General features: G+C 35.8%; 1 protein-coding gene and 1 pseudogene across 3 annotated transcripts; both read right to left on the reverse strand.

The window, feature by feature from the left end:
- Positions 1-242: 242 nt before the first annotated feature.
- On the reverse strand, positions 243-3,681 carry LOC149188049 (glutathione S-transferase L3-like). 2 transcript variants are annotated; one of them, XM_089411555.1, is made up of 10 exons: positions 3,422-3,681; positions 3,185-3,266; positions 3,011-3,076; positions 2,665-2,725; positions 2,483-2,566; positions 1,507-1,605; positions 1,162-1,273; positions 976-1,052; positions 778-885; positions 243-645 (listed from the first exon to the last, which is right to left on the reverse strand). In XM_089411555.1, exons 2-10 carry the CDS (start codon positions 3,193-3,195, stop codon positions 547-549), a joined length of 717 nt encoding a protein of 238 aa, XP_089267681.1. In that variant the 5' UTR covers positions 3,196-3,266; positions 3,422-3,681; the 3' UTR covers positions 243-546. The 2 variants fall into 2 exon arrangements, with proteins under 2 accessions (XP_089267681.1, XP_089267680.1); XM_089411554.1 differs by having other exon boundaries at positions 3,185-3,229; positions 3,336-3,680.
- Positions 3,682-6,822: 3,141 nt separating this feature from the next.
- LOC149188050 (glutathione S-transferase L3-like) lies at positions 6,823-16,098 on the reverse strand (annotated as a pseudogene). Its single transcript, XR_016255585.1, has 15 exons — positions 15,810-16,098; positions 15,636-15,701; positions 15,403-15,463; positions 15,221-15,304; positions 14,279-14,363; positions 13,921-14,032; positions 13,754-13,830; positions 13,556-13,663; positions 13,346-13,423; positions 13,186-13,205; positions 8,017-8,140; positions 7,661-7,772; positions 7,475-7,551; positions 7,275-7,382; positions 6,823-7,142 (listed from the first exon to the last, which is right to left on the reverse strand). The product of XR_016255585.1 is annotated as a glutathione S-transferase L3-like (transcript).
- Between the last annotated feature and the right edge of the window lie 7,691 nt (positions 16,099-23,789).

Consider the following 23,789-nt stretch of genomic DNA (forward strand, 5'->3'; position numbering starts at 1 on the left):
ACAGAACTGGTTATTTTCATAAAATCTAAATTTACCAGCTAAAATGTGATTGTTTATTTGTTTTCATGAAAATCTGGTTATACATTATTCAATTATGTATTTTCATGAAAATCTGGTTATACATTATTCAATTATGTATTTTCATGTAAATTAAATTGCAATCCATGTCAATAAGAAAAATGACAACTTACCAAAATCCTAACCGCATTTCTCGACAGAAATATCTAATAAACACATTGAGATATTAAAGATAATAATTCTATTAATTTATTGTAACTCCACACATGCCAGGTTATAGACAGAGGCATCCGAAGTATCATCAAAACTTTTGCAACTACAAAAGTTATAACAAGTTATCCTCAGGAGATCTTATTATACTATATATATGCAGCGTTCGATCAATTCTACATCCGGCTATCACATTAGTTTTGCATAATGAGCCTGTTTAACAATAAAGAAAAATGAGTTTAAAATCTTTTATATCACATCACACTTTGGCAATGCAATATAAGAAAAGATGTATAAAGGATGCATTGTGAATCAACTTTATTCACAACTATGTCTCATTAGAGCCTTTTTGTATGCTTCAATAATTTTCTCGGGACCAGGAACTGTTTTCGCATACCCTTCAATCTTATTCAATTCCTGTATTCAAGCCAGAATGCCATTAAGCATTTTTATCCCATAAGCAAACATTCGATTAAACAATCGAAAACCATTCATTTTTGCACCGCTGAATTTAGGAAGTAATGCAAATAAAAGAGAAGCTTAACTTACCTGAATCCAGTTCAATACTTTCGGTCTATCAGCTGTGATATCATAATTCTTAAATGCAGGAAACACAACTTTATATCTTTCAAAGAAAGTACCATATGCAATGTCCACCTGCAGTAATGGTATACATCTCTTAATTGTCAATTGGAATCACAATATAATATAAGGTCAAATGGCAAACAAAATATAAAGATGGCTTACCCCACTGAATTGACCCAAAAGGAAAGGCCCATCAGCAAACTTTCCCAGAGCATTTTCCAAATAATCAAGAGCAGGCACTGCCATGATGGGAAGGGCATTTCTATTAATCCAGATTCTTTGTAATTCGTTGAAGATAAGAAATCTTATTAAAATGCAAGAGATTGCTGCTGGAAAAATTGTTCTTACCAGCTTCTTGTGCAGACTCAGGCTCCGGCTTGGCCAAAGCGGTGAATGCAGTGTTTGTAAAGGTATCTACATACTTCAGTAACTCATCTGCAGCCTCTTTTTTTGCAGGATCCTGTTTAATGGCAAACAAGTTCAGAGCATAGACTCTAAAGGTAAAGGTAAAGGTAGACAGTAACTCCTCAGGGTATTACAGGTAAGGTTCCAACCCTACCTTGTTTCCCTGAAAGTATCTCTAAGTGCTTCAACATTATAAACTAAAATTGATAAATACCAAGTGCAACCATTCAGACAGTTTGATTTTGTTAATGACCTAAAATAACAATATTCAGGTAGGCTAGTACATACCGTGGGAAAAAGCTTAGGTCCTTCAAAATTGTTCTCGAGGTACTGGAGTAAATCCAGACTCTCTCCTATGACCTTGCCATTGTGCTCCATAGAAGGAACCTGAAAAAATGAAAATAGTCAGTTATTTGCAAGTTCCATTCTATATCTTTCAGACATTTGGCCCTTTTGTAACATTTCACATTTGGCATTTCTATTTCTGCACATTCCTTGCTTGAAAGTTAACACCAATTTAAACATGATCACACTCCAAACGCACAAGAAGTAAGTCATCCTAGTTGACTGGGAATGTTAAAATCAATGTCAAATCTCTGTTGGTTGTTTTTTCTTAGTCCACGCCAAAATTGTAAAAGGCTAAAACCGTGATGATCAAAAACTCATTGCAGCCTCTCAACCCACAGTGGGAGGGTGCCTCATAAAGTTGGAGTAGCATTTGAACCCCCGGCTTCAAACCTATCTAGCCAGAGTGAGAAGTGTGTGTTTCTTAAGGTCGGAGTTGCATTTGAACCCTAACCAACAGTGCATTATCTAATATATCACTTATTACTAATTAGATTCAAGTTGCAGCTGACAAATCCTCGATTTCTGCATAGACTCCAAAAATTGCCACCCTTCAACCGTTGTCATGTCTTTCACTAAAATAATGAAAATATAATTATAAAAGAATACATTTTCCAATTTGTAGCCAGCACAAGGTACATGTAATTCTGAGATTTTGGTCTGTGGCAAGATAGGCTCCAAATTTGGCAAGGTAATAGCCTTATCCAGCTCAGGCAATAAACCGATGATCCCCACCCCTGTTTACTTGGTCATATATAAAATATATTGAGCCAAATTAAATACCCCTTTATCGATGACCAAACTATTGCTAGCCTGTTTGTTCATGTGCAAGCGTGTTCCTCGTTACCTGATCTTAGGTAAAACCAGGACCCAACATTCTGAAAAATAAAATTAGATAAATTTAGAAACACGAGCCTACCTTGTTCGGAGGATAAACTTTATCCTTGTACCATGCTGGCCTGTCTCGCAAATCAATCGGAACTATCTGAATCTCACTAAGACCCTGCATTTTGTTTTCAATCGTTTCAATAAATGGATAATAATATCTCATATCAATACAAGACCTACCAACACAAAACAGGGGATCAACACGATAAAAACCTTGATGTTCCTGGCACTCCAAACTCGCTGGGCATGTGGGCATGTCAAGCTGATATACAATCTGCAAACCCCAGATCAAATTCAGTATGTAATCACTAACTGCAAACCCCAGATCAAATTGAGTAGTAATCATTAACTGCAAACCCCAGATCAAATTCAGTATGTAATCACTAACTGCAAACCCCAGATCAAATTCAGTATGTAATCACTAACTGCAAACCCCAGATCAAATTCAGTACGTAATCACTAAATACAGTATGATACAATACACGTTCCAACAGAAAGTGATAATTAAGATAAATACTCAATAGCAAAATGCAGTAACAATAAAAATTTAGATACCCACCTGGTCGTTCCATCAAACAATGGAGGAGGCTCTGATTTAGAGGTGAGAACGGGTGGAATTAAATAGCTGCAATCGAGCAATACGGCGCCATGGAAAATATTTGGGTAAATCAGGTACAAGTTTTGATATAATAAATCAAATATATAATCAAACAATTCAATGATTTATACTTACAGTGCTGCCATCTTAAGCAGGAGAATTACTGTTATGTAGATATGTCTGCCAAACAAATTTCAAAAGCTTACTGTCCCATTATCTGTGGAAGAATAAGAACCCTACATACTGTCAATAACGAAATGAAATGGATGGATTCACGAAGTGCTACCTGCAACTGCTATGCGGTTCTTACAAACGATCCATGACAATGTCAGGTGAGATTGGAATTAATTTATAGCAACTATAAGACATTACCAGGAAAATTCATGCACATACAGAATGCCCGAATGCCCTGTGCTGTGGTAGGGCTAAGTGTATTCACATGTTTGAATGCAGTTGCAAGTGCCTCAGCAATGACGTAGGCAGCTAGTTGCCATGGTCAGCGAAAGAGTGAGCCGCCTCAACAGTTCCGCTGTCTTAATTTGGCCGATAGGCCTTCCTATGTATCAACTTACTTATTCGTCGACACTTTTACTCAACACTTTTACCCTGATGCGTTCGATCAAGGGATACACTTTCAATTGTTGATCTAATTTGAACCAGAAAACGAAACAACGGAAAATCAAGAAAGCATAAAAGCTCACGAGAAAAGATTCTACGTAAAAAAACGCAAAAGCTAATGAGCTTGCGTGTACACAGCTCATACAACCCCTACAATTTCTTATATGGGTTCAATGCATTCTTAAAATTCCAGGATCGTTTGACAACGCGCTTATTTAAACATAGAGACATTATCACTATCTTGACCGAAACCACGAGTCACCAACTTTGGTTAAGTTTTCACACACAATTCAAAGTTATTATAAGCACGCCATGGAAAATCTACAGTGGAATCCACACCAATAATGATAGATTCCTGTCCTGGTTCATCCAAGTGAAGCTCGTGGGCCTAAACATGACGTGCGCGCTCGGCTTTATCGAGTTCAGAAGATGCTCTGCACTTCCCATCCCAGCTTTGAGTGGTTTCTTTAGTTTTGTTAAAAATTAGATCTGCCATTTTTAGATCTGAAGATCTAATCATCACAACGATCCCAAGATTTGATCACCAATTTACAGTTTTAACAATCAATGGATTAGCCATCACACTTAAATTTAGAATTTAATCTCCAGTATAAACCTTGTAACTTTCAGCTGCATATAATCGATCCACTATAAACCTTGTAAATTTCAGCTGCATATAATCGATCTCACAAACCTGCAACTCATCGTTATAAAAGAAATGGCGTTCATGGTGGTCATGGAGATGTTTACTTAAATGTCTATCTGCAAGATAGCGATCCTATTTTAAAGAAGAAAACCTTGCTCTAAGCCAAGATCATATATGTGTATTAGGGAGGAATTAGATTATGTTGTTTGGAATCTATATCGCAGTTTTATTGTTTAACTTGAACTTATTATATTGGATCTCCTCAAAGAACACAATAATATGTGAGTTTTATTGTTTAACTTGAATTTATTATATTTTCTTTTCCCGCCATAGATCAGTGAGACTAGAAAAGGAAATTGAAGTGGATATTGATTATCATATTAAATGGTTTTTGATTTTTTTTTTTTTCTGTTAATGTGTTTTTAGTAGTCTCATATGAAAGTAAGTCTCATATGTTATGTTGTTAGAATTTGTTTTTCGTATTCACATGCAAATAATTCTCATATGTTTGCAATTTTTTTTTTAATATGTTGAAATTTGTTAGAGATTTGTTTTAATTGTGATAAATATTATTTAAATGATTTGACTTTTTTTGAATATTGAATTCATATATATATAATCGAAAAATTATTTTAAATATTTTTACTTTATATAATAAAATTTATAATCATTTTAAAAATAACTAATTTATGTAATCAATTCTTTTATGATAAGTAAATTTATAATAATTTTAAAAATAACTAATTTATGTAATTAACTCTTTTATGATAAGTAAATAGAATATATTTATACATTGTTTAAATAAACATTAATCACAAGTGTTCATTACTAAAAACAAAAAGTTTGTGGCAATTGTGGTTTTATATTGATTTGGTAAATATCACTATGAATCGAGATGAGTTTAATGTCACAGTTTATTATGTAATTCTTTTATGAGGTGTTTCTAATGTAAACGAAATAATATGTCACTTTAGTTTTATTATTGTTGTAAATTTTTAAAGTATAAAAAGGTCCCACCAGACTACACGCTAGGTTCATGCCACTCACAACTTCCCGGGTCACTCCCGCTCATGGTTTTTCATTGGATTCGAACCGAGAAGCTCGACGAGCATCAAGAAGATGGGCATCGCGCTCGTTTCAAATCAAATAAACCAAGAAATTAGGCGAAATTGGCATCAAGAAGCCGAGGATGGCGTTGCCTGTGCAAGCCAAGCTCAACACTCTCTTGAATTTCGAATGAATCACTATCACGATGTGAGTTTAATTAACAACGAGTCATCTCCATAGCGAGTGTTTTAAATAAAAAATAAAAATAATATATTCTTGATTTTTATTATTATTAATTTTTTTAAATCTATTATATAATAATTTCCGAAATATAACCCATTGCAATTCACAATACTAATAGTGTGATTTCAGAGTTATAACCCACATTGCAATTAGCAATACTAATAGTGTGGTGACAGAGTTTAGCAATACCCACCACTATAACCCCATTTAAATGTCACCACACTATTATTAAATTCTATGATTAATGGAAGAAGATATATACTATTTGGCTATTTCCCTGCTGCAATTTTTTGGATGAATGCATGTTTGCTGCTCTTTTACCTTTGCTGTTATGGATGCGTGTTTTATATTGTTAGTTCCTTTTATGCTGTCATGGGGCAATCTGTGAAGGCCTTGCATATGGCAATTAAAACACTGTTATCTTTTGCCTTTTTTATTCATAAGGCATGCTTTCCTGCATAGTATCCTAATCAGTATACTGCAACTCTTATTTGGAGTGGAGTAAGAATTATGCTTGTCCAAAGCAGGTCTAAGCCTTTCAACCTTTTCGACTTATTTGCTTATATCAAATATTTGTACAGGGTTTCAACCAATTAACATTTCATTGAGTATGTAATGTCTTTTTTTGCTGCATGTAGAACATTGGGGTCTGCAGATTTTAGAATATGTAACTACCTTTTATATTTAATGAAAGATTGTCTGTTTTTTCTCATGAGAAAAAAAACCCTAAAAAGCAGGGAACAGCCAGATGCTCGGTAGATGGCAGAATCTCGGGTTCTCAAACTTTTGAGTTTAAAAATGATGTTTAAATGATTATTGTTATTATTATTATTTTTAATGATCAAGTCAAAATATTATTAACAAAACAAAACATTAGAACCTCTCTTCCTGACTTAAAAATAAAATAAAATAATATTATTTTTTATTATATTCGTTTTCATGAAAATCAAATTGAACAGAACTGGTTATTTTCATAAAAATCTAAATTTACCGGCTAAAATGTGATTGTTTATTTGTTTTCATGAAAATCTGGTTATACATTATTCAATTATGTCTTTTCATGTAAATTAAATTGCAATGCATGTCAATAAGAAAAATGACAACTTACCAAAATCCTAACCGCATTTCTCGACTGAAAAATCTAATAAACACATTGAGAAATTTACGATAATAATTCTATTAATTTATTGTAACTCCACACATGCCAGCTTATAGACAGTGGCATCCGAAGTATCATCAAAACTTTTGCAACTACAAAAGTTATAACAAGTTATCCTCAGGAGATCTTATTATACTATATATATGCAGCGTTCGATCAATTCTACATCCGGCTATCACAGTAGTTTTGCATAATAATGAGTTTAAAATCTTTTATATCACATCACACTTTGGCAATGCAATATAAGAAAAGATGTATAAAGGATGCATTGTGAATCAACTTTATTCACAAGTATGTATCATTAGAGTCTTTTTGTATATTTCAACAATTTTCTCGGGACCAGGAACTGTTTTCGCATACCCTTCAATCTTATTCAATTCCTGTCTTCAAACCAGAATGCCATTAAGCATTTTTATCACATAAGCAAAAATTCGATTAAACAATCGAAAACCATTCATTTTTGCACCGCTGAATTTAGGAAGTAATGCAAATAGAGGAGAAGCTTAACTTACCTGAATCCAGTTCAATACTTTCGGCTTATCAGCTGTGATATCATAATTCTTAAATGCAGGAAACACAACTTTATATCTTTCAAAGAAAGTACCATATGCAATGTCCACCTGCAGTAATGGTATACATCTCTTAATTGTCAATTGGAATCACAATATAATATATAAGGTCAAATGGCAAACAAAATATAAAGATGGCTTACCCCACTGAATTGACCCAAAAGGAAAGGCCCATCAGCAAACTTTCCCAGAGCATTTTCCAAATAATCAAGAGCAGGCACTGCCATGATGGGAAGTGCATTTATATTAATCCAGACTCTTTGTAATTCGTTGAAGATAAGAAATCTTATTAAAATGCAAGAGATCGCTGCTGGAAAAATTGTTCTTACCAGCTTCTTGTGCAGACTCAGGCTCCGGCTTGGCCAAAGCGGTGAATATAGTGTTTGTAAAAGTATCCACATACTTCAGTAACTCATCTGCTGCCTCTTTTTTCGCAGGATCCTGTTTAATGGCAAACAAGTTTCAGAGCATAGACTCTAAAGGTAAAGGTAAAGGTAGGTAAAGCTAGACAATAACTCCTCAGGGTATTACAGGTAAGGTTCCAACCCTACCTTGCTTCCCTGAAAGTATCTCTAAGTGCTTCAACATTATAAACTAAAATTGATAAATACCAAGTGCAACCATTCAGACACTTTGATTTTGTTAATGTCCTAAAATAACAATATTCAGGTAGGCTAGTACATACCGTGGGAAAAAGCTTAGGTCCTTCAAAATTGTTCTCGAGGTACTGGAGTAAATCCAGACTCTGTGTATTCACATGTTTGAATGCCGTTGCAAGTGCCTCAGCAATGATGTAGGCAGCTAGTTGACTTCATTTTAAAAGTATTTTTTAGTTGCCATAGTCAGCTATAGAGTGAGCCGCCTCAACAGTTCCGCTGTTTTAGTTTGATAAAGTGGAGTCCATCGCTACAGACCACATCGCACCGTTTAGGAGTATGTTAAGTAAAGGGAGGAGATACATTTGAGGCGAGCGTGACAAAAGCATTATACGAGACTGTTCATCTGAAAAAAATTATATTTTTCTTTTCTTAAAATAGAGTATATTTAATTGAGATGAGCATCATTGCATGAACAAAATTTAAATTGAACATCATCACATGAACCACCCAATTTAAAATTAGAAAAGTAACACTGAAATTCATGTAGGGTAAAGTCACTAATTTTTTTTTAAAGAGAGGAGTTAAGTTTTATAATTTTTATTAGTCACATTGACATAGTATTGTTATTTTCATTGTAAATGTTTAAGGCCAATTAACATGTTAGAATGTTTGAATATTATGGGGTTTTATCATTATTGCTAAAACGTTCGACTATTATTGGATGCTAAAATGTTTTATTATTATTGGACTAGTGTAGATAAAATTTAGGGAAAAGACCTTAATATTTTAAAATAAGAACACATTAACTCAAAAACTAGAACACAATTTCTAATCATAAAGAAATGCATTTGTATGGACTGGTGCCCTTACCAAGTATTTTTAGACAATTTGATGGATAGATGGTTTGTTGTATTTGACAAACCTTGACATTGGTGAAATCTAGGGGTGGGTTATGGTTCCATCAAGATAGGTGTGACCCATTGCTACACCCCGATCATCCTCTTAGGTGAAGGTCTAACCCCCCTATCCAACATGCTTCCCTAGTATAGAACATTAGATAGACCCCACCATCCATATCTACCTTGACTTGTGGCTTTGTGTAACTTAACACATTCATAGCTTTGCCTTAGAAGAGGGACCTTAATGTGATGTTGGGGGAGGAGTTAGGCCTTCAAGCCCTATAGTAGAGATTGGCTAGAAGAGGCCACTTGGATAATTAGGCATTTCCATCCTAGGTCATATGATCCTCGTACATGTTTGAATTGTGGATAGACTTGTTTTGGGCCAATGAAGGGTACTAGGAGGAGTTAAGCCTTTAGGCCCTATGCCATAGGCTAATAAGAAGAGGCCACATGGATAATTAGGCATTCCAGTCCTGGTTCCTGTGAACCTTGAACATGTTTAAACTATGGGTAGACTTATTATGGGCTAGTTAAGGGTACTGGAGATGAAAGTTTCATGGATAAGGTTAATATCTTAATCATCTCTTGAAAGTTAATATCTTGATCATCTCTTGAAAGTAGGCTAGCACATGGAAAAATTTTAGGTGCTTCAAAATTGTTCTCGAGACATTCGAGTAAATCCATACTCTCTCTTGTGACATTTCCATTGTGCTCAAGAAAAGGATCCTGAGAAAATGAAATTAGTCATTGGTTTGCAAGTTCCACTCTATATCTTCCAGACATTTGGCCGTTCTATAAAATTTCACGTTTGGCATTTATATTTATGTATATTCATTGCTTAAAACTTAACATTAATCTAACCATGACCACGTTTCAAACACACATGAAGTAGGTCTGTTATGAAACTAGCTCACAAAAAGATAGAAAAGATAGATCAACGACTTCAAAATATGCCTCTTCGAGGGGGCAACCTCATTTACATTACACAAATTAACAATTCTTGGATGATACAAATGACAATACCTCCTTTTTATATATAGGAGTCTAAGTGGTCCCAATATAATCAAAGCCTACATAACAATAATATTGTAGGGGCACAACAATAACAATAGTGGGCTTCTATGGGGCACAATAATAACAACATGGGGACTACATGAGCACAAAAATACCATAAGGGGGTTGCACTAATAACAGTATGGGGCTACACTAGTAGTATAAGGACCTAACATTCCTCTCTCCTTCAAAAAGTGTTGTCGTGACCGCTTGAGTAGTTTTGGATGCTTTTGTATAAAATTCTTGTTCCTCCCATGTGGAATCTTTAGCGAGTAAGTTCTTCCACTTGATGAGATACTCTGAAATTGATCGATTTCGTAGTTGTCGGGTTCTTGTTTCTGTGACTGCTTCAGGTTCAAATATGATTTTTCCTTTCTCGTCAAGTTCCGACAATATTGTTTGAACTGGGACCTTGTCACCTATAACCTTCTTTAAGCATGAAACATGGAAAACTGGGGGCACTTGGGAAGATGTAGAAGCTCCAATTTGTATGCCATAGTACCAATCTTTTGCAACACTTTATAAGGACCATAGTACTTTGGTGATAATTTATTATCCTTCTTAGCTTGCTTGAGGGACATTTGTTTGTATGGTTGTAGTCATAAAAATACCCAGTCGCCTATGTCAACTTATTTCGTTGTGATGTTGATCTACTTGCTGTTTCATTTGATTCTACACAAAAGTGAGGTTATCCTTTTTCTTCTTGATATGTCCTTCTATCTTGAGAGTCTGAGGAGTGGTAATTCCTGCCAATGCATTACAAGATATGGCCAGATTCATTTCTTCTTTCTCTGGGGTTGGTTCCTGTTGTATATCCTCTTCTTTTGACGTTTCTTAATATTTTCCTTCCTCCTCTTCACAGTCAATGTAAATAATTTCTTCTCAGCACACTTATGACCTTAGTGTATTTGCTATCACAACTGTAACAAAGGTTTCTCCTTTTTCTCCATATTTATAATTGTGAGTAGTAGGATTTCTTGTTGCCATAATTTTGCTTTCAATTTTTCTTGCCAACCTAAATGCCTTCTCCAATGAATCAGGTTCCCAAAGACGAAACTCATATTGAATGTTAGCCTTTAAAGTCCCTATGAAGACATCAATCCTCTGCTTCTCTGGAATATCATTTACCCTTATATTGACCAGGTGACAAGTAGGGGACTAATATCCACTCTTGATCTAAATGGTTTAACACTGAATCTCAACCATTAGATCTTAGGGATAGGGTTCTCATCTTTTCCCAAGAGACAAAAAGGGAGAAAAGAAGTTTTGTAGGCTCATTGTTCTCATGAGAAGATTGAAGATAGGAGGAGGAAGGATTTGTGAATAAATTACACTACAACATAAAATAAGGAAGCTACAACAATCGATTTCCTAGAAGGTTGAGTTGGAGCTGAGACTGGGAGCACAAAATTTAAGGTAGCACCACTATTGCACTCAAGTTGAAGGTTGTTCTAGGTACTTCTCAGCATGAGGCAGAGTTATAGAGGCAACATTCTTTATACCTAACAACTTGCTCGTATTTAAAGAGCTGCTAGCGAGATTCTTGGGTTTGATAAATGATAATCTCAGGCCTGTTTAGAGAGGTAACTAGAGGCAAAGTTCAATGTATTTTCTAAGTATGTTTGAGCTTAGACTTTGGGAGAAGTTTTCCAATATGTTCAATGTATTTTCTGAGTGTGTATGAACTCAAATTTTGGGAGAAATCTATCGATAAAAGCATGTGTAAGTGTTGTGATGCTAACCCGAGTTTAAGGGTAAGAGGAGACATTCAATGGTTTGACTCTTGTGCATAAAGAAGCTGCAAAGAGACCAATTTTTTTTGCTAGAAGGAGAGTGACTACTTGAGGAACTTATCAGTCCAAAATTTCAGTGTAATAAAGGAACTTCTGAGAAGTAGCCAAAAGGGAAAGAGATAATTTAAACTCTTCTTGTATTTTTTTGGTTGTGAAAATCTCTCTTAAGAAGCAAAAATAAAAGCCTCCTTTTAGCACTGGTTTTCCCCACGGTGGGGTTTCTCCAGGGTTAAGTTGACCAAATAATTGTGTCAAATTTATGTGTGTGCTTGCTTATTGTTCAATGTATTAGTTGAAAAGTAGCACTCTTTATGTTTCAAATTAATGCTTAATAGTTTTATATCAACATGTCAAAACGTGTGGGTTGGAATTGAGAAACACTATCAAAATTTGTAAACTGGGAAAGGGTGTAGATCATTAAATTTTCTACATTGAGAGGTTGACACTTAAATTAAAAAATTAGGAAATTGTCTTAATAGTTGTTCTTAGCCATCACAAAACATTTACACCTCTTAGTTGAGATTATATTCATAGCATATGGTTTATAATGCTTACCCAATCATAATTTTGGCGACTTAATGCAATAATAACTCCAAGCTACTTGACTAGGGATAATCATAGATGGGCTAATTTTCCATGATTACCCCCACTCTGAAATAAAAAAATAAAAACAATAATAATAATAATAATAATAATAATAATAATAATAAATAAATAAATAAATTTTCCAATTTCCATTTTCTCTAAAAATGGATCACCCAAATTTTATAGGATAAGATTATTTTACCTTGAAAATCGCCAGAATTTTATAATAACCATATAAAATCATTACAAATTGAATATGTTTACAAAAATATTTTGTAACATTTTATAACGTGCATGTTAGGGACTACTAATATTTTGCCATGGCTTATGAGCTCTAAGATCAATTTTCATCCTTAAAATGTTCCCTATATTTGACCCTGGGACATTTTGCTTCACTAGTTTATCTATTTCTCCCTTCGTATGAACATGTTATGATCTACTACTCAATAATTAATAATTATCAAATATAAATAGTACATAGGGTTAACATTCTTTTAGGGTAGAAAATATATTATAATATGAAAAATGATGATACAAATGATATAAGGTGAAATGCACCATGTTATGAACTACTACTCAATAATTAATAATTATCAAATATAAATAGTACATATGGTTAACATTCTTTTAGGGTAGAAAATGTATTATAATATGAAAAATGATGATACAAATGATATAAGGTGAAATGCACCAAAATCCTAACCGCATTTCTCAGACAGAAAAATCTAATAAACACATTGAGATATTTAGGATAATAATTCTATTAATTTATTGTAACTCCACACATGCCAGCTTATAGACAGCAGCATCCGAAGTATCATCAAAACTCTTGCAACTACAAAAGTTATAACAAATTATCCTCAGGAGACCTTATTATACTATATATATGCAGCGTTCGATCAATTCTACATCCGACCATCACAGTAGTTTTGCATAATGAGCCTGCATAACAATAAAGAAAAATGAGTTTAAAATCTTTTATATCACATCACACTTTGGCAATGCAATATAAGAAAAGATGTATAAAGGATGCATTGTGAATCAACTTTATTCACAAGTATGTATCATTAGAGTCGATCTACCAGTATCTTTTTGTATGCTTCAACAATTTTCTCGGGACCAGGAACTGTTTTCGCATACCCTTCAAACTTATTTAATTCCTGTATTCGAGCCAGAATGCCATTAAGCATTTTTATCACATAAGCAAAAATTCGATTAAACAATCGAAAACAATTCATTTTTGCACCGCTGAATTTAGGAAGTAATGCAAATAAAAGAGAAGCTTAACTTACCTGAATCCAGTTCAATACTTTCGGCTTATCAGCTGTGATATCATAATTCTTAAATGCAGGAAACACAACTTTATATCTTTCAACGAAAGTACCGTATGCAATGTCAACCTGCAGTAATGGTATACATTTCTTAATTGTCAATTGGAATCACAATATAATATAAGGTCAAATGGCAAACAAAATATAAAGATGGTTTACCCCACTGAATTGACCCAAAAGGAAAGGCCCATCAGCAAACTTTCCCAGAGCATTTTCCAAATAATCAAGAGCAGGCACTGCCATGATGGGAAGTGCATTTATATTTCGTTGAAGATAAGAAATCTTATTAAAATGCAAGAGATCGCTGCTGGAAAAATTGTTCTTACCAGCTTCTTGTGCAGACTCAGGCTCCGGCTTGGCCAAAGCGGTGAATATAGTGTTTGTAAAAGTATCTACATACTTCAGTAACTCATCTGCTGCCTCTTTTTTCGCAGGATCCTGTTTAATGGCAAACGAGTTTCAGAGCATAGACTCTAAAGTTAAAGGTAAAGGTAAAGGTAAAGCAAGACAATAACTCCTCAGGGTATTACAGGTAAGGTTCCAACCCTACCTTGCTTCCCTGAAAATATCTCTAAGTGCTTCAACATTATAAACTAAAATTGATAAATACCAAGTGCAACCATTCAGACACTTTGATTTTGTTAATTACCTAAAATAACAATATTCAGGTAGGCTAGTACATACCGTGGGAAAAAGCTTAGGTCCTTCAAAATTGTTCTCGAGGTACTGGAGTAAATCCAGACTCTCTCCTATGCTCCATAGAAGGAACCTGAAAAAATGAAAATAGTCAGTTATTTGCAAGTTCCGTTCTATATCTTGCAGACATTTGGCCCTTTTGTAACATTTCACATTTGGCATTTCTATTTCTGCACATTCCTTGCTTGAAAGTTAACACCAATTTAAACATGATCACACTCCAAACACACAAGAAGTAAGACATCCTAGTTGACTGGGAATGTTAAAATCAATGTCAAATCTCTGTTGGTTGTTTTTCTTAGTCCACGCCCAAATTGTAAAAGGCTAAAACCGTGATGATCAAAAACTCATTGCAGCCTCTCAACCCACAGTGGGAGGGTGCCTATCTAGCATTTGAATCATTAGCTTCAAACCTATCTAGCTAGAGTGAGAAGCGTGTGTTTCTTAGGTTGGAGTTGCATTTGAACCCTAAGCAACAGTAGATTATCTCATATATCACTTATTAGATTCAAGTTGCAGCTGACAAATCCCCGATTTCTGCATAGACTCCAAAAATTGCCACTCTTCAATGCTTGGCATGTCTTTCACTAAAATAATGAAAATATAATTACAAAATAACACATTTTTCAATCTGTAGCCAACAGAAGGTACATGTAATTCTGAGATTTTGGTCTGTGGCAAGATAGGCTTCAAATTTGGCAAGGTAATATCCTTATCCAGCTCAGGCAATAACCTTATGATCCCCACCCCTGTTTACTTGGTCATATATAAAATATATTGAGCCAAATTAAATACCCCTTTATCGATGACCAAACTATTGCTACCCTGTTTGTTCATGTGCAGCGTGTTCCTTGTTAGCTGATCTTAGGTAAAACCAGGACCTACCATTCTGAAAAATAAAATTAGATAAATATAGAAACACAAGCCTACCTTGTTCGGAGGATAAACTTTATCCTTGTACCATGCTGGCTTGTCTTGCAAATCAATCGGAACTATCTGAATCTCACTAAGACCCTACATTTTGTTTTCAATCGTTTCAATAAATGGATAATAATATCTCATATCAATACAAGACCAACCAACACAAAACAGGGGATCAACACGATAAAAACCTTGATGTTCCTGGCACTCCAAACTCGCTGGGCATATGGGCATGTCAAGCAGATATACAATCTGCAAACCCCAGATCAAATTCAGTATGTAATCACTAACTGCAAACCCCAGATCAAATTCAGTATGTAATCACGAAATACAGTATGATACAATACACATTCCAACAGAAAGTGATAATTAAGATAAATACTCAATAACAAAATGCAGTAACAATAAAAATTTAGATACCCACCTGGTCGTTCCGTCAAACAATGGAGGAGGCTCTGATTTGGAGGTGAGAACCGGTGGAATTAAATAGCTGCAATCGAGCAATACGACGCCATGGAAAATATTTAGGTAAATCAGGTACAAGTTTTGATATAATAAATCAAATATACAATCAAACAATTCAGTGATTTATACTTACAGTGCTGTCATCTTAAGCAGAAGAATTACTGTTATGTAAATATGTCTGCCAAACAAATTTCAAAAGCTTACTGTCCCATTATCCGTGGAAGAATAAGAACCCTACATACTGTCAATAACGAAATGAAATGTATGGATTCATGAAGTGCTACCTGCAACTGCTATGCGGTTCTTACAAACGATCAATGACAATGTCAGGTGAGATTGGAATTAATTTATAGCAACTATAAGACATTACCAGGAAAATTCATGCACATACAGAATGCCCGAATGCCCAGTGCTGTGGTAGGGCTAAGTGTATTCACATGTTTGAATGCTGTTGCAAGTGCCTCAGCAATGATGTAGGCAGCTAGTTGCAGCGCAGACTTCATACTCAGCTACAGAGTGAGCCGTCTCAACAATTCCGCTGTTTTAATTTGATAAGCTGGAGTCCATCCGGACAGACCACATCGCACCGTTTAGGAATATTTTAAGTAAATTGAGATACATTTGAGGCCAGCATGACAAAGCATTATAAGAGACTGTTCATCTGGGAAAAATATATTTTTCTCTTCTTAAAATAGAGTATGTTTAATTAAGATGAGTATCATCGCATGAAAAAAATTTAAATTCAACATCATCACGTGAACCACCCATTTTAAAATTAGAAAAGTAACACTGAAATTCATGTAGGGTTGAAGTCACTAATTTTTCTTTTTTAAATAGAAGAGTTAAGTTTTATAATTTTTATTAGCCACATTGACATATTATTGTTATTTTTATTGTAAATGTTTAAGGCCAATTAACATGTTTGAATATTATAGGAATTTATGGTTATATTGTTAAAATGTTGAATTTTATTGGATTAGTGTAGTGTAGATAAAATCTAGGGAAAAGATTTTAACATTTTAAAATAAGAACTCATGGTATTATATATTAATTTAAAAATTAGAATACAATTTCCAATCACAAAGAAATGCATTTGTATGGACCGATGCCCTTACCAAGTATTTTTAGACAATTTGATGGATAGATGGTTTGTTGTATTTGACAAACCTTGACATTGGTGAAATCTAGGGGTGGGTTATGGTTCCATCAAGATAGGAGTGACCCGTTGCTACACCCTCATCATCCTCTTAGGTGAAGGTCTAACCCCCCTATCCAACATGCTCCCCTAGTATAGAACATTAGATAGACCCCACCATCCATATCTACCTTGACTTGTGGCTTGGTGTAACTTAACACATTCATAGCTTTGCCTTAGAAGAGAGACCTTAGTGTGATGTTAGGGAAGGACTTGGGCCTTCAAGCCCTATGGTAGAGATTGGCTAGAAGAGGCCACTTGGATAATTAGGCATTTCCATCCTAGGTCATGTGATCCTCGTACATGTTTGAATTGTGGATAGACTTGTTTTGGGCCAATGAAGGGTACTAGGGAGGAGTTAAGCCTTTAGCCCCTATGCCATAGGCTGATAAGAAGAGGCCATATGGATAATTAGGCATTCCAGTCTTGGTTCATGTGAACCTTGAACATGTTTAGACTATGGGTAGACTTATTATGGGCCAGTTGAGGGCACTGGAGATGAAAGTTTCATGGATAAGGTTAATATCTTAATCATCTCTTGAAAGTTAATATCTTGATCATCTCTTGAAAGTAGGCTAGCACATGGAAAAATTTTAGGTGCTTCAAAATTGTTCTCGAGATATTCGAGTGAATCCATACTCTCTCTTGTGACCTTTCCATTGTGCTCAAGAAAAATATCCTGAAAAAATGAAATTAGTCATTGGTTTGCAAGTTCCACTCTATATCTTCCAGTCATTTGGCCCTTCTATAACATTTCACGTTTGGCATTTATATTTATGTATATTCCTTGCTTAAAAATTAACGCTAGTCTAACCATGATCACACTTCAAACACACATGAAGTAGGTCTATTATGAAACCAGCTCACAAAAAGATAGAAAAGATAGATCAACGACTTCAAAATAAGCCTCTTTGAGGGGGCAACCTCCTTTACATTACAGAAATTAACAATTCTTGGATGATACAAATGACAATACCTTCTTTCTATATATAAGAGTCTAAGTGGTCCCAATATAATTAGAGCATGCATAACAATAATATTGTAGGGGCACAACAATAACAATAGTGGGCTTCAATGGGGCACAATAATAACAACATGGGGACTACATGGGCACAACAATACCATAAGGGGGTTGCACTAATAAAAATAAGGGGCTACACTAGTAATATAGGGACCTAACATGCCCCTCTCCTTCAAAAAGTGTTGTCATCAATGCTTGAGTAGTTCTGGATGCTTTTGTATAAAATTATCGTTCCTCCCATGTGGAATCTTCAGCGAGTAAGTTCTTCCATTTGATGAGATACTCTGAAATTGATCGATTTCGTCACTGTCGGGTCCTTGTTTCTGTGACTGCTTCAGGTTCAAATATGATTTTTCCTTCCTCGTCAAGTTCCGACAATATTGTTTGAACTGGGACCTTGTCACCTATAACCTTCTTTAAGCATGAAACATGGAAAACTGGGGGCACTCGGGAAGATGCAGGAAGCTCCAATTTGTATGCCATAGTACCAATCTTTTTGCAACACTTTATAAGGACCATAGTACTTTGGTGATAATTTATTATCCTTCTTAGCTTGCTTGAGGGACATTTGTTTGTATGGTTGTAGTCGTAAAAATACCCAGTCGCCTATGTCAAAACTTATTTCATTGCGATGTTGATCTGCCTGTTGTTTCATTTGATTCTGCGTGAAAGTGAGGTTATCCTTTTTCTTCTTGATATGTCCTTCTATCTTGAGAATTTGAGGAGTGGTAATTCATGCCAATGCATTACAAGATATGGTCGGATTCATTTCTTCTTTCTCTGGGGTTGGTTCCTGTTGTATATCCTCTTCTTTTGACGTTTCTTGATCCTTTTCTTCCTCCTCTTCACAATCAATGTAAAATAATTTCTTCTCAGCACACTTATGACCTTTAGTGTATTTGCTATCACAACTGTAACAAAGGTCATTTTCTCATTTTTCTTCCAATTGTTGTGGTGTCAACCTTGTAGGTTGTGGAAGGCTAGGAGCAACAACACTTCCATATTTATAATTGTGAGTGGTAGGATTTCTTGTTGCCATAATTTTGCTTTCAATTTTTCTTTCCAACCTAAATGCCTTCTCCAATGAATCAGGTTCCCAAAGACGAACCTCATGTTGAATGTTATCCTTTAAAGTCCCTATGAAGACATCAATCCTCTACTTCTCTGGAATATCATTTACCCTTATATTTAATTTTCGGAAGTCCTCAATATGCTCTGCCATTGAACCCTTTTGTTTGAGATTTATCAATTGGCTAAAGAAGGTGTTGCCCTTTTCATCCTCATAATGTGCTATCCTTTCCTTCGTGAAAATTGACCGGGTGACAAGTGGTTTACGAGAACAAAGCCCTTTATACCATAAAAATTGATTCAGTTCTAAATATAAAGGTGCAATACATACCTTTTGTAACAGTTGCACATCATGTAGATCAAAATATTTCTCCATCTGTAGTATCCATGTTATGGGATCCTTGCCATCAAACTTCCTCATATCGATCTTTGGAATATGGTGGGTCTCCAATCCAATGTTATATTCTATGAAATCATGATTAACATTTTTTTTCTTATCATGAGTTTCCTCTACTACCTTTTCGTCATTAGGAGGTCTTTCTTGTAGTAGATTTGTCCCACCTTCCTTAAAACCTTCCATGTCTTTCTTCAAATATTTCATGCCTTTCTTCAAATCTTCTTCTCTACCATTGATATTAGCTTCCATGGCACATATAAAACTATTTATTTTAGCTTCGATCCCATTCTTCAAATCATCCATCCAATTTTTTTTACTAGGTGTTTCTATTTTCTTGATTCAAGTCATTATTTTTTTTGCTTTTAGGATCTCGATCTTGAATCTGTTGTATCTCTGAAATTTCAGATCTCCAAGGTTTGAAATTGCGACCTGCGGTAGCCCTCTATGTCCTCTTTCCAATGCCACCAGTCTGATCGAAATTGGATTCTCCAAGAAAGATTTATGCCCAATCTCCCAAGATGACCTGATTATATACTTTTTCAGTAGAGAGAACTTGTACGAAGTGCCACGTGTCACTGTTTTGACCTTCGGACTTGAAAACGATACACAGAAAAGTACATTCCGTCCTCTTTCTGTAACTTCTTACGAAATTTCAATATGATGCTCAGAGAGAAAGTTATGACAATTTTCCCAATGTCACCTATTTGGGATGTAATTCGGGAGCCTGCAAAAACCCTAAATTTCTTGGACCATATCTCCAAAAATATAGCGAAATAAGATCTGAAATTCGGGCCCGAGATTCACTAAGATTTCGACTCAAATAGGTTTTAATTTCAGAGTCTGAACCTTCTAGAAACAAATTATAGCAAAAATTCCATGATGACCTGTTTGAGATGGAATTCTGGAGCTTGTAAAAACCCTAACTTCCTCAGATCATATCTCCGAAAATATAGCAAGACAAGATTTGAAATTCATATCCGAGGTTCAGAATGATTTTGACTCAAATGGGTTTTTTTAGCTTCCGAAACTTCATAGAGAACAAGTTATAGCGAAAATTCCACGATGATTTGTTTGGAGCAGTGAAACCCTAGAATCCAAAGCTCTGATACGAAATGTTATGAAAACAACTCACAAAAAGATAGATCAAGAACCTCAAAATAAGCCTCTTCGAGGGGGCAATCTCCTTTACATTACACAAAAGAATAATTCTTGGATGATACAAATGACAATACCTCCTTTTTATATATAGAAGTCTAAGTGGTCCCAATATAATCAGAGTCTACATAACAATAATATTGTAGGGGCACAACAATAACAATAGTGGGTTTCTATGGGGCACAATAATAAAAACATGGGGACTACATGGGCACAACAATACCATAAGGGGGCTTCACAAATAACAATAAGGGAATACACGAGTAGTATAGGGACCTAACAAGGTCATCCTAGTTGACTAGGATTGTTAAAATCAATGTCAAATATATGTTGGTTTTTCTTAAAACACACCCAAATTGTAAAAGGATAAAACCGCGATGATCAAAAACTCACGGCAACCTCTCAACCCATAGTGATAGTGTGCCTCATAGACTCAAAGTCGCATTTGAACCCTTAGCTTCAAACCTATCAAGTATGTGCATATTAAGGTTGGAGTTTCATTTGAACTCTATGCAACAATACATTATTTCATATAACAATTATTAGATTCAAGTTACATATGAAAAACCCTCAATTTCTTCATAAAATCCAAGAAAAAGTCCACCCTAGACATGTATTTCACTAAAAAAATAAAAGTATAATTATTTTTTTTTCCGGAGAAAAAAAGCGAACTTTTTATATAGAAAAGATAAAAAGTTACAAGCAGATGCAAATAGCATTCAGTTCCTGTGAGGACTTCTCCCTCAGCAGACCCAGAGAAGGATAAAGCTTCTCTGAAACTAGCCATAGTCTTCAAAAATTTTCAGTTCCCCTGTACCAGGTACAGGTTGCTTCCCCTTTGGGATCCAAGCGTAAGCCTCAGTCTTTGTGTTTACAGACCACGACTTAGACCAAAACAGTACAGTTTCCGTGGGCCTCCTTGAAAGGAAAACAACCCACCAACAAAAAGACGCCCGCAAACCTTGGGCAGATCGCTCATAGTGTCCAGCATTAACTTGTCCATTACAAACAAAAAGATACATGCGACTATATACAGAAAGAGAAAATAAACAACAACAGAAATAAGTAGAAACATTTAAGCATAAGGAGGGAGATCCGACACACGGATCTGTTCATGCACTTTTTCAGTTAATTTCCAAATGCCCACAGCCTGCTGCAGACCATCTTTAGAAAGTTTATCCGCGGCTTCATTTCGGTCCCTGTAGATATGTTCAATTGAAAAAGCATTAAAGGACTGTTTTAAGATCAAGATCTCTTCAAGAAGTGGCCTCAACATGTAATTAAGACATCTACTGTTACCATTTACCCACTTCACTACATTCAAGGAGTCTCCAAAAATCTGAATTGCGAAGATGTGCCTATGGACAAGCCAACAGAGGAGAAGTTTTAGAGCTGATAGTTCAGCATAATTATTTGATCCGGATCCAATACCCACTGAAGCCATTAAGGAGTGAGATTCGTTTAAATGAATGATTATCCCTGCCCCAGCTGAGTTGTTCTGTGAAGCCCCATCAAAATAAGCCCACGGGATACCTGCTCTTATTTGTTCCTCCCTGCTCTGTGGCTTTTTCCTTGAATCCTCTGGATCAGGGATACTGGAAAAAATAGCTGAGCTTTGAATGGCTATAGCTTCTGCTGAAGGAGTACTGTCATTGAAGAGGCTTCTGTTCCTGGCTATCCATACTCCCCAGCAGATAATGGGAGGGAGATTCCTCAAGTTCCCTTCTGAAGAATGGTTCCACCACTGCTCCCAAGCAGTCAAAATGGTTCCCCCATCCCAACTTAGTTGTTTCTTCAGTAATTTTTGAACCTCCTCCCACACCTTTTTAGAGAAAGGGCATCCCATGAAAAGATGGAAAATGGTCTCCGAGTCATCTTTACATAGAGGACATCTTCCAGGCCCTTGTTTGAATCTTGCTTGGAGAACGTCCCAGGTTGGAATCTTCTTTTTCAGCACACACCAAAAAAACAGTCTGGCTTTTTTAGGACATTTTAATTTCCACAAAGGTTTTGCCCACCAACCTGGGTCTTCCCATCCTTTTTTCGACATTAAGAAGTTGTAACCTGCTTTCGGGGAATAGGATCCTGAGTCAGCATGGGCCCAGACCAACTGGTCAGGTCTATCTCTTATTCTTACATTGGATCTTGATAATTCTTGAATGAAAGTCTGCCACTCATTCCGCCAAAGAGGACTGATCTCAAGGTCTTCTCCCGATTTCCAAGCTTGCCCCCAAATGGAAGACTGCCCTATTTTCTCAATCTGATGTAGATGAACAATGCCTTTAGAATCCAGATGTCTGATGAGCCCAGGGGACAAAGCAAAGAGTTCATTACATCCCACCCAGGGGTCCCTGCCTATCCTTACATTTTCACCGTTTCCCACCTGCCAAGCCAGACCTTGCTCTATGACTTTAAATGCTTCAGTGGTGGCCTTCCAAATCACTGAGACATTCCTTCCTTTCTTATTTTGGTTACGGATCCATTCTTCCAGAGGAACTGGATCTATATACTTGCGCTTCACTACTCTTGTCCACAGATTCTCAGAGGTTATGAGTCTCCAACCGGATTTAGCTGCCAGTGAAATACTGAAGTCATTGAGATTCTTTATACCCCAACCACCCCAATCTTTAGGTCTAGCTATCTTATCCCAGGCTGCCCAGGGAAGTACAGAATCCTCCTTGGACCCAGACCAAAGAAACCTACTGCAAAGCTTTTTTATCTTATGGAGGATCCCTTTTGGAATCCAAGTCAAAGCTGCCCAAAAGACTGGCATGGCTTGCAGTACTGAATTTACCAAGGTCAATCTGCCTGCCCTAGATAACCACTTGAAACTCCAGTGATTGATTTTTGCTTCAATTTTGGCCACCAGCCAATTCCAGTCCTGCTTTTTGTAAGAATTTGGTTTCAGCCAGAATCCCAGGTACTTGAAAGAAGTCTCCATATTGTAGACCTCAAAAGGAAGAATAGCTGTGATGTGGGTACATTCATTTCTGCTGAAACCTTCCATTATTAGCTGGGACTTCCTGAAATTTATTTGCATTCCTGTGGCTTTCATGAACAGATCAAGAATACTCTTTAGTTCTTTCAATTCATTCAGGCTCCCATTTGTAAATAATAAAATATCATCTACAAAAAGGAGATGAGAGATGAACATATTTACAGCTACTTCCAAACCTTTTATCAAACCTGTTCTTCTTGCCTCCAAGATCAATCTGCTAAGCCCTTCTGCCACTAGGAGAAAAAGCAATGGGGATAGTGGACATCCTTGTCTCAGTCC

The sequence above is a fragment of the Pinus tabuliformis genome, chromosome 3_1 (assembly GCF_031772625.1).
Source record: "Pinus tabuliformis cultivar Carrire ecotype Pingquan chromosome 3_1, CPIR1, whole genome shotgun sequence".
Classification (NCBI taxonomy): Eukaryota; Viridiplantae; Streptophyta; class Pinopsida; order Pinales; family Pinaceae; genus Pinus; species Pinus tabuliformis.

Coding starts and splice junctions, on each gene's coding strand:
- LOC149188049 (XM_089411555.1), bottom strand. Junction 2,726..3,010: donor TTGTTTGATGGAACGACCAG/GTGGGTATCTAA, acceptor TGGGGTTTGCAG/ATTGTATATCAGCTTGACAT. Junction 1,606..2,482: donor AAGTTTATCCTCCGAACAAG/GTAGGCTCGTGT, acceptor TCATTTTTTCAG/GTTCCTTCTATGGAGCACAA.